Here is a 15,191-nt window from a genome sequence, read left to right as displayed (position 1 = left end):
AAGACTGTAGAATTGGTGCATTCGAGAAGAATTTTGAAAGTACCAAGGACTGCCAGAAGGACAAACAGATATGTCTTGTAAGAAGTACAGCCAGAATGCTCTTTAGAAGTCAGCATAGTGAGACTTTGTCACTCATACTTCAAACATTTTATCAGGAGAGACCAGTCCTTGGAGAAGGACATCATGTTTGGTAAAGTGGAGAGTCAGCAAGAAAGGAAATCCCACAAAGAAGTGAATTGGCACAGTAAAAGCAGCAATGAGCTTAAATAACAATTGTGACAGCTTTACGTTTTGTTTTGCATGTGTATGAGTTTGAGCCAGCTGGATTAACCTGACAACAACGTAGGAATCACTGTGAATCAAAATCAGCTTAATGGCAATGCTTTGGGGGTTTGTTTCTGGAGGTTTTTAGGATTTATTTTTTTCTGATCTCTTTCTAGGTTGTTTTGTTTTTTTACTTCATGACCATTCCTTGTCGTCTTTGTTGACTTCTTTCCTGCTTTCTGTATATGTCTTCTCAGTGTCTCGGCTGCATACTCATCTCCCTTTGTTTGCTTGACTTAGAACTATCATTTTTCTCCAACTGTGTGAGAAATTCTACATCTTCATTTCTATCTACCTTCTTAGCTTTACTTCACTTTCCTTTATTTAGTACTGTTTGCAAATAATAGGACATTTCCAATTAGATGTTTTATTTTTTATTTTCTTTTAGGAATTTAAACTTTGGGATGATGAACTGCAGTATGTAGACCAACTTCTCAAAGAAGATGTGAGAAATAACTCTGTCTGGAACCAAAGATATTTTGTAATTTCTAACACCACTGGCTACAGTGATCCTGCTGTGCTGGAGAGAGAAGTCCAGTTAGTACCCTCTTTTATTTGCTCCTTCACTAAAATAAGCTTTGCCTATCTGTCCTGTTTCAGGCATGGGATATATAACAGAGGTCAAGACTGGCCCAGATCCCACTGTCTCTGAATAGAACAACACTGAGATGAAACCTTTTATTATAAGTTTAGCGATAATATACTCTGCTTTGTAGTAGTGTAAATTTCTTGAAATATTATTGATACAAGAGTTTGAAAAGAAATCGGACTTCATGGTATTGGGGCACTTCAGTTTTAAACTTTCTCATTAAATTCTGTTGCACTTTAGATAACAGTCCCTAGGTGCTCTGGTAGCTCTGGTAGCTTAGTGGTTACGAATCAGGCTGTGAACTGCAAGGTCAGCAGTTCGAAACTACCAGCTGCTCCACCGGAGAAAGATGAGGCTCTCTGTTCCTGTAAAGATTTATAGCCTCGGAAACCCTGTTCAGGGTCGCTATGGGTCACAACTGACTCGATGGCACATAACAACAAGATGCCATGCTACTCCAGTGCAGGTTTTGGGATTGTATAACTCTTTGTTGAGTGGGGCTGTCCTGTGTGTGGTAGCAGGATTAGCAGCATCCCTGACCTGTGCATACTTTATGTCAGTAACACCAGCCCAGTTTGGACAACCAGAAATGTCTTCAGACATTGAAAATCACCCCCAGTTGAGAACCTGTACTCTGATGTACAAAAGACTTTTACAAGAGCTAGACATTTGTGAATTGGTATGACTTTCTATATTATATCCATAAACATTAATAGCCACCTCTATTCCGATTTTATCTATTTTGTCTCAGTGTCGTCTTTATGTGAACTGATAAACTTGATAAACTGAGATTCTTTTTAGAAAAAAAATAACAGAAAACAAAACCAAACTTATTTTTAAAGTCTGATTAGACTGTAGTCATGATTTTCATTTTAAAAGTCGTTTTTAACTTACCGCTGAGGAGAGTTAGTTTTGATGGGGCGCCATCTGCCTTTCATCCCTCTTGCCCTCACTTTTGCTTCGATCAGGGCAAATTTTTTTTCTTTTGTCAGTCTGTATAGGGTTCTGGTGTTTTAACTTTTGAAGAAAAGCATACTGCTGTTCTTCATTATCTCTACTCCAGTATATGTCTGTAGCAGAAACATACTCCTTAACCACATCTTAGGCTTTCGTCTCATTTCATTACTGTCTAAAATTTCACTGTCCAATAGAGTAGTCACTAGCCTCATATAGAGTCCTAGGGTGGCGCTGGGGGTTAATGTGCTGCATCGTAAAGTTGGTTTGATCCGCATGGTTGGTGGTTCAAGCTCACCAGTTGCTCTTAGCAAACCCTATATAGGGTCACTATGGGTTGGAACCGACTTGACAGCACTTAACAATAACAACGAGCCATGTATAAGAGCACAGTGGCTTGAGCCCACCAGCTGCTCTGTGGGAGAAAGATGAGGCTTTCTGCTGCAAAGAGTTACAGCCTCAGAAACCCTATACAGAGTTGCTGTGAGTCGAAACCACCTTAATGGCACTTAACACCAACAGCAAGCCACGTATAACTTTTTATTGTGAATGGAGTGAAGGTTTACAGAGCACATCTTCAGTTTTACATTCAACAAACCATACACTTGGTTTCATCTCAATGATGCAGTCCCCTCCATGCAACAACAGTTATCCCATTTCCTTCCTGTGGTTCCTGTTTCCGTTCCATTCACCTTCTCATCTCTTCTCAACTTGGTCCTTAGGTAAATGTTGCCCTTTTGATTATGAATGTTTTACCATGCACACTTTACTAGTGCAGCTGTCCCCTTGTGTATCTTTATCCTGCTTGACTGAAAATTGGGTCATGAGGGTGAGTTCCTTTCCAGACCTGAAGCATGGTCAAGGACCGTAGCCTCAGGTTCCTCCAGTCTCTTTCTGACTAGTAAGTCCTGTTTTTTTTTTTTTTAATAGTTTTGAGTTTTGTTCCACCTTTTCTGCCATTCTATCTGGGACTTTCTAATGTGTCCCATTCAGAGCAGTCGGTAGTGGTAGCTGTGCATCATCTAATTCTAATGGTCTCAGAATCATGGAGACTGATGTTCACATGTTCCATTAGTTATTGGACTAATTGATTCTAAACCTCTTCAGTTTTCGTCACTCTTCTTTCTTCCCCATATGCAGAGAGCAAGTTTCACCGTATATGGCCTCTCATGAGCTTTTAATATCCCAGATGCTATTTACCAAGTATGATGTAGAACATTGTCTTTGTGGACTGTGTTATGCCAGTTGATCATGATGTCCCTTGAGACTATGGTCCTGAGCCCACAGATCCAGCAACTTACATGCCTTAATATGTTTGATAATATCTAAGAAGTTTTCCTCACGTTGCCACATTCACACCTGTGTTTGCAGCAAAGGTAACTAAATACGCATCTACAAAAAGTCCCTTTCAAACCCTTAAATATTTGTGGTTATACTCCTACTCTTCTTCCCATACCAATTCAGCCCATGTATCTGTCCATGTTTTGGAATGCAGAACTCTTGTTCCGAGGTTGTATATATATCACTATTTACCACTTTCCCCTGTAACCCTTGCATACTTCCCTGTACCTTCCCATCTTCATCGTTCTTGTGCCAACCTTCCTCCTCTTATATATTGCCTTCCCCGTCACTGGATTTAATGTGTATCTAGCCTCTAGCCTCTAGGAGTCCTGGTGTAGTGCTGTGGGTTAACACACTGGACTGTAAAGTCGGTTTGAACCACAAGGTTGGTGTTTCAAGCTCACCAACTACTCCTTGGGAACCCTATACAGGGTCGCTGTGGGTCAGAATTGATTCGAAGGCACTTAGCAACAACACCCTCTAGCCAGTGAATTACTCCCTTCCCTCTCACCCCTGGTAACCATTAAGAAATGTTTCTTTTAACATGAAACCTTAAGTTTTTACAATAGTGGTCTCATTACAATATTTGTCCTTTTGTAATTAATTTCACTCAGCATAATGTCCTCCAGATTCATCGTTTTCTTCACCATTGCATAGTATTCCATCATGTGTATATACTGGCTATTTAAACATAAAATTATCTTAAACCCATTGCCATTGAGTTGATTCCAACTCACATAGAATCCTGTAGAACGGCCCCATGGGTTTCCCAAGGATGTAATCTTTACTGAAGCAGACTGCTACATCATTCTCCCATGGAACAGCTGTTGAACTTTTGAAGAGAAGTATACTGTTGTTCTTCATTAGCTCTACTCCAGGCTAGTAGATAAGCACTGAACCACTGTGACATCAGGATTATCTAAAGCTTTATAAAATTTAAAGTTCATTCTCCGGTGGCATTCCTTGCATTTCAAGTGCTCAGTAACCACATATGACCCTAACTGCTGTATTAGACATCACAGATAATGGAGCACGTCATCATTACAGGAAGTTCTCTTGTATAATGTTGATCTAAAGGATCAGTGTGATAATTTATTGAAATTATGTCATTCTTAAACCTAAATACTGAAACTTAAGTAGAGAAAATGTAGACTCTGTCAACCAATGTAATTTTTCTTTTAAAGTTGGTGTTTTCTTGGGAAGATCAGAAAAAAAAAGAAAAGAAAGACTGCTCTGAAGAAAAGCAAAGCATTGTCCTTTAGAAAACTCAGTAGCTTTCTTGCCAAAAGGCAGATGCTTCCGGATCATTCTCCTTTTGGTGTAACAAAATAATAGAATTTTAAATACGAGCAAATTGGAAAATGCAAATGACTAAATTAAAAATAATAACAGTTTTATAATTGCTATCCCCTCCATGTACCATTGGAATCAAATGAAATGTATTGTTTGTTAAGTATAAAACTTAGGATCTGCTCTGTAACCCTTCACTCAATTCACAATAAAAAGGTTTTTTAAAAAGATATGTTAGCATCCTAATCCCCAGAACCTTGAATGTTACCTTATTTCAGAAAAATTAAGGATCTTTGATCAACTAATGATCACCCTGATTATCTAGGTACACCCTAAGACCAGTGACACATTTAAAAGAAATAAAATGTTCTTGTTAAGCGCTGTCAAGTTGATTCCGACCCATAGTGACCCTGCATAGGGTATCCAAGAAGCGACTGGTGAGCTGGAACTGCTGACCTTGCAGTTCAAACTGACTTTGCAATACAGAAAATTAATCCACAGAGTCCCATTGAGCTATAATTCACATACCATACAGTTCACTCATTCAAAGTGGATTTTAGTGTATTCACAGGTACATTCAGCTATCAGCACAGCTAACTGTAGAACATTTTCATCTTCTCAAAAAGAGATCCTCGTTGCCTTCGGCTCCCTCATCCTCCTCTCCCTCAGTCCTAACCAACCATTAATCTCCATTCTGTCTCTGTGTATCCTCTATTCTGAATTTTCATTTGAATGGAATTCTATAGTATGGTCAAGTCCTGTTGGCGCTGCAGGACATTGCTGATATTTTGATGATGATTTTTGTGTCCCGTATTTATAAGAGCTTAGAGGGTAGTTCTGGTTCCACAAAACAAGCTGGGAACTATTGATTCCCCTTCTATTTTTCAGAAGTCTTTGAGAAGGATTACTATCAATGCTTTGAATGTTTTCGTAGTGAAACCTCAGTGGGAGAACCATAGTGCATGCCTCTGAGTAGTTTCTAGAATACTAATTCAGTCTCTGCTAGTTGCTAAAGGTCTGTTTGAATTGTCTGTTTCTTTGTGAGTCTGTTTTGGTAGTGTATGTCTTTCTACGAATTTTCCCATGTCTTTAAAGTGATCTTGTTTGACTGTAACTGTTCATAGTATTCCTTTGTAATCCTTTTTATTTCTGAATGATCAGTAGTAATGGCCCTTCCTTTCATATCTGATTTTAGTAATTTGATTCTTCTCTCTTTATTATAGTTTTTAACATTGTATAATTGTCCTGTTTAAATAACTTAAGACTTTTTCAGGCATAAGTAGTTCTTACAGTTTTCCCCGGGGAAAGTCTCCTTGTTTTAACTTATATTTCCTTCTGAAGGAACTCCTCAATTAAAGAAAATTTCCACATTAGCTTATTGTACTATTGTCCAGTAAAGCCTTCAGATTAGTTAAGTGTCCTCCTCCAGAACTGGATGCAGACACATAGGAGGAAGGATATGTGTAACAATAGACAACTGTAAGAGTTAACTTTCAAAGGACTCTGTGATTTAGAAGTCACCCAGAGAGGTGCCTAAGACCCAGACAAATGAGATCGCAAGTGGAAGCTGTAGCACAGTTTTGTTAAACTATGTACACTGCATACTCTTTTTCAATTATACACATACCTGTGGGTTTTTTTCTTATAGGTATACTCTGGAAATGATCAAACTAGTGCCCCATAATGAAAGTGCATGGAACTATTTGAAAGGGTAAGAGGTTATTTTTGCTTGTTTTTTTTTTTTTTTTTAATTGCTAATATACTTCGTAAAGTATGTTGCATTATCTTTGAAAAAGATAACTAACAATTTTTTAATTTTCTGGATATGGCAGCAAAAATATAATAGTGCTGTAGTTGCTCCCAAGAACCATGTCCTCTGCTTTTCTCTTCTTCCACCTCCCAAGCACATAGCACCATTTTTACAACAGTCTCTGAGTAGACAATAGTGCAATTGTAATTCATCTATTGACTTGCAAGGTTTATGTCAAAGAAGAAAATATCTACACTCAGTTTCTGTTTAGCTCAGCAACACAGTAAGACTAGTTAGACTGTCTGCAAGCAGACTGCAAAGGTGGCTAGCCAGCCTCTCTGTTTTACTTTTGGTGGCTGGGGCTAGTGCTGGGTATGTGCTGTGGAATTGGTTCTGACTCACAGTGACCCTGAGGCTGTAAATCTTTACAGAAGCAGAAAGCCTCACCTTTCTCCCATGGAACCATTGGTATTTTCGAACTGCTGACCATGAGATTAGCAGCCTGACTCGTAACCACTATGGTACTAGAGCTTTACTTTCCAGTGATCTTCTATTACAGGTCTTACTCCTTAAATAGAAAACACATTGACACATACCCAGGCAAAGAATGTAGATCCAAAGAGTGCAAAAGATGGAGCCCCGGCACATTGGAAATTTGTCAGGGCTTGGGGACGATGAAATCTGAAGATAAAGAAACCAGCTCACATAATGGGAGCATCTATAGCCTTGGTGATAGAAATGATGTTGGAGATCACATGATAAAATTTTGTAAGATCAATTGACTTATTCATTGCAAATATCTTTGTTAAACAACATCAGATATCGCTGACTATACACATGGACCTCACCAGATGGAATTACACAGAAATCAAATCGACTACATCTGGGGGAAGATACCATGGAAAAAGCTCAACATCATAAGCCAAAACAAGGTCAGGAGCAGATTGTGAAACATACCATCAGTAGCTCATAATGGAAGTTCAGGATGAAGCTGAAGAAAATTAAAACAAATCCGCAAGAGCCAAAATTTGATCTTGAACATACCTCACCTGAATTTAGAGATCATCTTAGGAATAGATTTAATAAATTAGACATAATGACCTATTATCAGAGAAGTTAGTGGGATGACATGAAGGATATCATACAAGAAGAAAGCATAAGGTCATTAAGAAGACAAGAAGGAAAAGACCAAAACAGATGTCAGAAGAGACTCTCAAACTTGCTCTCCAGCATAGAAATGCTAAAGCAAATGGAAGAAATTACTTCACAGGGCAACTTGAGAATACAAGGTCAAGAATTATAACGAAATGTGCAAAGAACTGGAATTAAAAAACCAAAAAGAACACGATCAGAATTTTCAGGCTGAAAGAACTAAAGAATGAATTCAAGCCTCAACTTGAAATATTGAAAGATTCTACAGACAAAATATTGAATGATGCAGAAAGCATTAAAAGAAGATGGACAGAATACACAGAGTCACTGTACCAAAAGGAAATGGTCAGTGTTCAACCATTTCAAGAGGTAGCATATGATCAAGAGCCAATGGTACTGAAGGAAGAAGTCTGTGGTACATTGAAGGCATTGGCAATAAACAAGGCCCTGGGAAAGGATAGAATATGAATTGAAAGTTTTCAGCAAACTAATGCAGCACTTATACATCTATGCCAAGAAATTTGGAAAACAGCTACCTGACCAACTGACTGGAAGAGATCCATATTTGTGCCCATTCCAAAGAGAAGTGACCCAACAGAATGCGGAATCATGGGACGATTTTATTAAGTAAAATACTATTAACTAAAATTTGGCTGAACATAATTTAAAAACACTGCAACTGCCAGATATTTAAGCATTCAGACAAGGATGTAAAACATGGGATATCATTGCTGACATCAGCCGGATCTTGGTTTGAAAGCAGAGAATACCAGAAAGATGTTTACCTGTGCTTTATTGATTATGCCAAGACTTTTGACTGTGTGGTTCATGACAAACTATGAACCACATTGCAAAGATTTATGGGTATTCCAGAACACTTAATTTTGTTCATGAGGAACCTGTACATAAACCGAGAGGCATTCGTTCTGGGGACATGGGGACACTGAATGGTTTCAAATCAGGAAAGGTGTGCACCAGAGTTGTATTCTTTCACCAGTGGTACTCAGTCTGTATGTGAATAAATAATCAAACTGCGTTATATGAAGAAGAAACATGGCATCAGGATTGGAGAAAGCCTCATTAACAACCTGTGATATGCAGATGATACAACCTTGCTTGCTGAAAACAAAGTGGACTTCAAATACTTACTGATGAATATCAAAGACCACAGCCTTAAATACTGGTTGCACCTCTTTGTATAGAAAACAAAAATCCTCACCACTGGGCCCATATATAAGATCATGATAAAAAGAGCAAAGATTGAAGTCAAAGACTTCATTTTGCTTGGATCTGTTATCAGTATTCATGGAGGCAGCAATAAAGGAATCAAATGCTGTGTTGTGTTAGGCAGATCTGCTACACAAGACCTCTTTAAAATGTTCAAGAGCAATAACTTCCGTTTGAGGACTAAGTTGTGTCTTACCCAATCCACGGAATATGAGTAGCCTTGTTGTTGGTAGGTGCCATTGAGTTGGTTCTAATAGCAACCTTATACACAGCAGAACAAAACACTGCTGGGTCCTGCTCTGGCCTCACAATTTTTGCTACGCTTGAGCCCATTGCTGCTGCCACTGTGACTGTCCCAGTCCATCTCACTGGGTGTGTCCCTCTTTTTCGTTCATCGTCCACTTTACCAAGCATGCTGTCCTTCTCCTGGGATTAGTCCCTCCTGATAACATGTCTGAAGTATGAGAGATGAAGTCTCACCATCCTGGCCTCCAAGGAGCATTCTAGCTGTGCTTCTTCCGACACAAATTTGTCTGTTGTTCAAGCAGTCCATGGTACTTGGAATATTCTTCTGCAATACCATAACTCAGATGCATCCATTTTTTACAGTATTCCTTATTCACTGTCTAACTTTCACATGCATTTGAGGCTACTGAAAGACCGTGGCTTGGGTCAGGTTAGTCCTCAAACTGACAGCTTTGCATTTGAACACTTTAAGTAGGTCTTGTATGCATGTGAATATTAAAATGTCATGGGCTGCCGGAAGAACAAACACATCTATACTGGAAGAAGTACATAGTGCTCCTTGAAAGCCAGGATGTCAGGACTTACTCTCTCATACATGGGACATATCACTGGAAGGGACCAGTGCCTGGAGAAAAACATCTTGCTTGGTAAAGTGGAGCATCAGCGCAAAAGAAGAAAACCCCTAATGAGCTGGATTGACACAATGGCAACAGCAGTGGCTTCAAGCTTGGCTTAGGACCGGGTACTATTTCATTCTGCTGTGTATAAAGTTGCTCTAGGTCGGAACCGACTCTATGGCAACTAACAACAATAACAGCAACAACTGTCCTAGTTGAGATTTTTAACTTTGCTTATAAGGTGATTTATTTTTTCCTGCTTTGATTTTATATATTGTTCAGTTTGAGTTACAAATGATTGTTGTTATAGTTGTTTAAAGTCAGTTTTACTTAGCTCTTAATTATTTATGGTAAGGTTCACATATCTAAATTTCATATAGTTTCTCTAGTAATGAACACAATTAAATTTATGAGCACTGCAATACACAGTAGTCTTTGGAAACAGGCAAATACTTGGAACTTTACTGAGTTGGAGTTCACAAACCATAGGAATTCTGTCTGAGATATCAAGTGCTGCTATAATAAATGTGTACCACAAGTGGGTTTTTTTGTTTTCTTTGTTTTTAATATTTTATTGTGAATTATGTTATAGTTTACATGGGAGAACATTTGTTTAACATTCATCCTATTGTATACACAAGTGGTTTTTTACAAGCAAATTTATTCTCTCAGTTTAGGAGCTAGCCATTCAGAGGACTGGCTGTAGGGAAATGCTTTCTCTTTGTGTCAACTCTGAGGAAAGGGCTTTGTCTCCTTTCAGCATCTGTAGACCCAGTATTCCTTGGAGATCTCCATGTATATTGGCATCAGTCTTACCCTGGCTCTAAGAACTTACACAGGGCAGAGACCAGCTCCACTCCTGACTCTTCTTTCTTGATGGTAGTAGGTCCCTCTGTTCACTGCTCGCTTCTCTCTCCTTTTATCACTTGTAAATACAAAGTATTACAGGCCACACCCAAGGGCAATTACCCTTACTTGGGATCAGGGCTGTGAATGGATTAAGGGTGTTGAGTCCCACACCCTTTTACAGTTTATCACATTAGATTTCAACATTGTGGGCGATCATTGCTTAACTGCCACATCACATCATTCCGTACCTGACACACCACTGAGAATCATGGCCCAACCAAGCTGACACATACTTTGGAGGGACACAGTTAAGTCCATGACAGATACTCAGAAAGAAACTAGTTTGGTTAAGTGAGAAAGAATCAAGCAAGTTTGATGTTAAACATTTGAAAGTAAATTTGATGTAGATCTCTGAGATATCTAGAGAGAACTTGTCCAACAGGTGTGGAGCTTGAAAGAGTGGTTACAGCTTAAGGTACAGATTTGAGAATCACCATTGTATATGTGATAGCTGACTCATAGTTGTGGGGGGAAATGTCCCTGAATAGAAGAGAAGAAATCTTAGAAGCCTAGCGGGGGAAAAGGAAATGGAATAATAGTATCAAATGCCAGAAGTATATTTAAAAAGGAGTTATTGGACAATGCATTTATCCTTTAAGAGGTTGACAGTATCGCTCTCATGGCAACCCTCTGTGCAACAGAACTAAACACTGTCCAGCCCTGTGCCATTCTCGTGATTGTTAGGTTTGAGCCCATTGTTGCTGCCACGGTGTCAGTCCGTCTTATTGAGGGTCTTCCTCATTTTCATTGGCCCTCCACTTTTCCAAGCATGAGATCCTACTCCAGGGACTGGGTCCTCCTGGTAACATGTCAAAAGTACATGAAACAAAGTCTTAACATCTTGTTTCCCTTTTAATTGTTTGTTCAACTATTCAACATACATGGACTGTCAGAAGACTTGTTGGTTCTTCTGACAGTCCATGTATATTGGATGTTGTTCACCAGCACCACAATTCAAAGGCATCACTTCTTCTCAGGTCTTCCTTATTCGTTGTCCAGCTTTCACATGCATTGTATGAGGTAATTGAAAATACCATGGCTTGTGTCAGGTGCACCTTAATCCTCATGGTGACATCTTTGCTTTTTAACACATTAAGGAGGTCTTTGCAATAGATTTACCCAGTGCAATACATTGTTTGATTTCTTGACTGCATCTTCCATGGGTATTGATTGTGAATTCAACTAAAATGAAATATCTTTAACAGCTTCAATCAGTGCTCTGTTTATCATGTTGCTTTTTGGTCCATTTGTGAGGATTTTTTCTTTTCTTTATGTTGAAGTGTATACCATACTGAAGGCTGTAGTCTTTCATCTTTATCAGTAAATCCTTTGAGTTCTCTTAACATTCAGGGAGCCCAGGGCATGTCATCTGCATAATACATTACCTGTGTTTAGTTGTCTGCGTTCCTCATTAGAATATGAGCTCCTTAATCATAAGGAAGTTTTTAAATAACAGTTTTAAATAACCTACACAGTGTGTGTAGGTCTAGTACATAATAGATTCAAAATTATTAATGTTTGGAAATTCCAGTTTAATTAAATCTGTAAGATAGAAGCAAGGCCATTTGCCAAGAGAAAAGCGTAAGACTTTGGAGGACTGTAGAACTGTTGAAGGCTTTCTTCCACACCAAGCTGTTTCAGAATTTCTAATAAACAGTTTAAGATAAAAGTGTCCCATGCTTACTAAACCAGTGGGTTTAGGTTTTTGTTTTTAAACAGAGTTTGTTTTTTTAAAATTATAGTATCATTATCACATTTGAAAATATTGAAGTTTAATTCCTGAATATAAAAAAATAGCCAGTGTTCATATTTCCTTGATTGTCTTGTTAATGTACCAAGATACAGATATTGTCTACCTGTTGCATTGCTTGGTGACTCTGCTATTATATAGGTTCACCTTTCCCTGTTTCTTTCATATTATATGTTTTTCCAATAGAATGTTACACATTCTAGATGTTTGATTAGTCAGTGTTCCTAGTGGGACTCTTTCTTCTCAAAAAGAGTTAGGAGAGACTTGTTTTCTACACTCACAATAGATCAGCTCCAAGAAAGAGTTCCTAAATTGTGTTGCTATATGAAGATAAATCCAAAAGCATTGGTGTGAAAATCATAGAAACATTTCTTAAACAAAAGTATCAAAATATGAACCTGTTATCTTAGTTACCTAGTGCTGCTATAACAGATGGACCACCAGTGGATGGCTGTAACAAACAGAAATTTATTCGCTCTCAGTTTAGGAGGCTACAAGTCCAAATGCAGAGTACTGGCTCTGGAGAAAGATCTGTCTCATTTCAGCGTCTGTATACCCAGCATTCCCTGGAGTTCTTTATGTGTCTTGACAACAGTCTTTCTCTGGATCTAGGAATGTCACACACAGTATAGTGACCCCAGGTCCAAAAGATGTGCTCCTCCTAACTCTTCTTGCTTAGTGGTGGTAGGCCCGCCCCTCTCTTTCTGCTTACTTCTCTCTCCTTTTATATCTCAAAAGAAATTGGCTCAAAATGCAGCCTGATCCTGTAGATTGTATCCAACCTCATTCACATCATAGAAGTAAGGATTTGCAGCACAGGATAATTACCTCATCACATCACATTTCATCGGGTTGATTTTATTATATTAGGTCTCATCATGGAGTGATAACCATATCTTACCTGCTAAAGCACTAAGAATCCTGGCCCAGCCAAGTTGACACAAAACCTTAACTATATCACATTCTTCATCTAGGTCTGTGTACTTTCGAAGTTAGTGTTTCCATCTCTCTAACCCTTCCCTGAAATATTCTCTCCTCAATTTGTACCCTGTCAAAATGGGTCTCAAACTGTGTACCTTTTAAAAGTTCTTTGACTTTGGAAACAAAAGAAGTCTGAAGTGGCAAGATCAGGGTTGTAGGGTAGATGGGATAAACTTTCCCAACACAATTCTCATAGGACAGGCCTTGCTCTCCTTAAAGAATTAGCAGGTGCATTGTCATGATGGAAAAAATCTCCTTAGCACAATTTTCCTTCCCTTTTTCTAACCAGTGCAATTTTCCATTTATACACTTGATAATAAGTGCCCGTGATCAATCATACTATGTCCTTCAAGAAAATCTATACCCCTTTGACAATCCAAAACACAGTCATAACTTTGAGCTTACCTCTCTGCCTTGAGTTTAACTGGGCCAGCAGACCCTCTTGGAAGCCACTGTTTTGATTGGACCTTTTTTTTTTGAAGGTCCCGTAATGAAATGTCTTATTGTTACGTGGCATTGAGTTGGTAGCAATCTATAATGACCCTGTATTGGGTTTCCAAGGAGCAGCTGGTGGGTTTGAACCATTGGCCTTCCTGTTAGCATCTGGTGCTTATTCTGCAGCTCCACACCAGGATTCCTTATGAGACTGAAACAAGTGCATTAATGAGAGAATTTGTCTGCACCCATCCACTGTTCGCAGAGACAACCCTAAGCCACTTTGTTTGGAATAAGCCTGTGTAAAGAACTGAAACCCTAGTAACAATGCTTTTTGGCTACCGTGTATGTTAACATACCGTGTATGTTAGAGCTCTGCAAAGTCCCTTTTTCTTGCATGTGTTTCATAAGAACTTTCCTGTTCTTCTAAAATCATGTTCCTCCTCAAAATTGAAGGGGTTTTTTTGTTTTGTTTTGTTTTTTTAGGATTTTGCAGGACCATGGCCTTTCGAAATATCCCAATCTGTTGAATCAGTTACTTGATTTACAACCAAGTCACAGTTCTCCCTACCTAATTGCCTTTCTTGTGGATATCTATGAAGACATGCTAGAAAACCAATGTGAAAACAAGGAAGACATACTTAATAAAGCATTAGAGGTAAGCTAGTAGGGCTCAGTGCTTTTCTCTATGGTATGTTGGAATTGGATCTATCTGTTGTGTGCCATCAAATCAGTTCTGATGCATAGCGGCCCTGCATAGGGTTTCCAAGGAGTAGCTGTAGTGACCCTAAAAATCATACCCCCTTTCAACTTTGTTGTTGTTGAGTTCAGTCAAGTCAGTTCTGACTCAGAGGGAATCTGTATAGGGTTTCCAAGGAGCAGCTGGTGAGTTTGGACTACAGACCTTGCAATCCTACAATTTATCCTACAGACCCCTGCCAGTTACTTAAAATTCAATGCAGAAGCTTTACCTACCATTCAAGATACATGTGACGATAGTATGTGATTAGCAGTATACCTGTACCTTGGTTCTGACTCGATGGCACATGACGACAACAACAACAACAACAAAATGGTGTACCTCAAAAAAAATGGTCTGTGTTAAATTGTATGACTTCAAGTTCATGATTTTTTTCTTTTTCAGTTGTGTGAAATCCTAGCTAAAGAAAAGGACACGATAAGAAAGGAATATTGGAGATATATTGGAAGATCTCTTCAAAGCAAACACAGCACAGAAAGTGACCGACCAACCAACGCACCACCGCAATAACGCCATCCTGAAGAACTTGATGGAATGCCTTTATTTTTTTAAGGGACTCCAATGAGGAGTTTGAAACTAGAACGATCATTCCCTTTGCCTGTGTTGGGAATAAAAATATAAATTTTGATTCCCTTTTACACAGTAAAATGTGTACTGCACAAGTACTGCTTTTTAACAAGAACTAAGTGTGATGCTCCTTGAGTGCTGCTGCTATTCAGACTAGCTCTAAGTAATGTGATTCTTTGTAAAGTGGAATAAGTTGGAGGAAGAGGTCAGGGGGAGTCCCATAAAGGAACTTTTGTAGTCTTATCAACATTTAATCTCTTAGCATCACCTCCTCCCTAAACAAAGGCGTATGAGTCAGG

The 15,191-nt window shown here is 38.8% G+C and overlaps 1 protein-coding gene across 1 annotated transcript in view; it reads left to right on the top strand.

Moving 5' to 3' along the window:
* Positions 1–14,931, top strand: part of FNTA (farnesyltransferase, CAAX box, alpha) — a 52,251-nt gene extending 37,320 nt beyond the window's left edge. The window contains exons 6-9 of the mRNA XM_006859912.1: positions 713–861; positions 6,147–6,209; positions 14,052–14,223; positions 14,710–14,931. Coding sequence (XP_006859974.1) covers positions 713–861; positions 6,147–6,209; positions 14,052–14,223; positions 14,710–14,835 — 510 coding nt within the window. The 3' untranslated portion in view covers positions 14,836–14,931. The remainder of the gene's footprint in view (positions 1–712; positions 862–6,146; positions 6,210–14,051; positions 14,224–14,709) is intronic.
* Positions 14,932–15,191: the final 260 nt, after the last annotated feature.

Source organism: Chrysochloris asiatica, unplaced genomic scaffold (genome assembly GCF_000296735.1).
Source record: "Chrysochloris asiatica unplaced genomic scaffold, ChrAsi1.0 scaffold00035, whole genome shotgun sequence".
Classification (NCBI taxonomy): domain Eukaryota; kingdom Metazoa; phylum Chordata; class Mammalia; order Afrosoricida; family Chrysochloridae; genus Chrysochloris; species Chrysochloris asiatica.
Note: the sequence above shows the minus strand (reverse complement) of the source record. Positions and strands in the feature narration are given on the sequence as shown.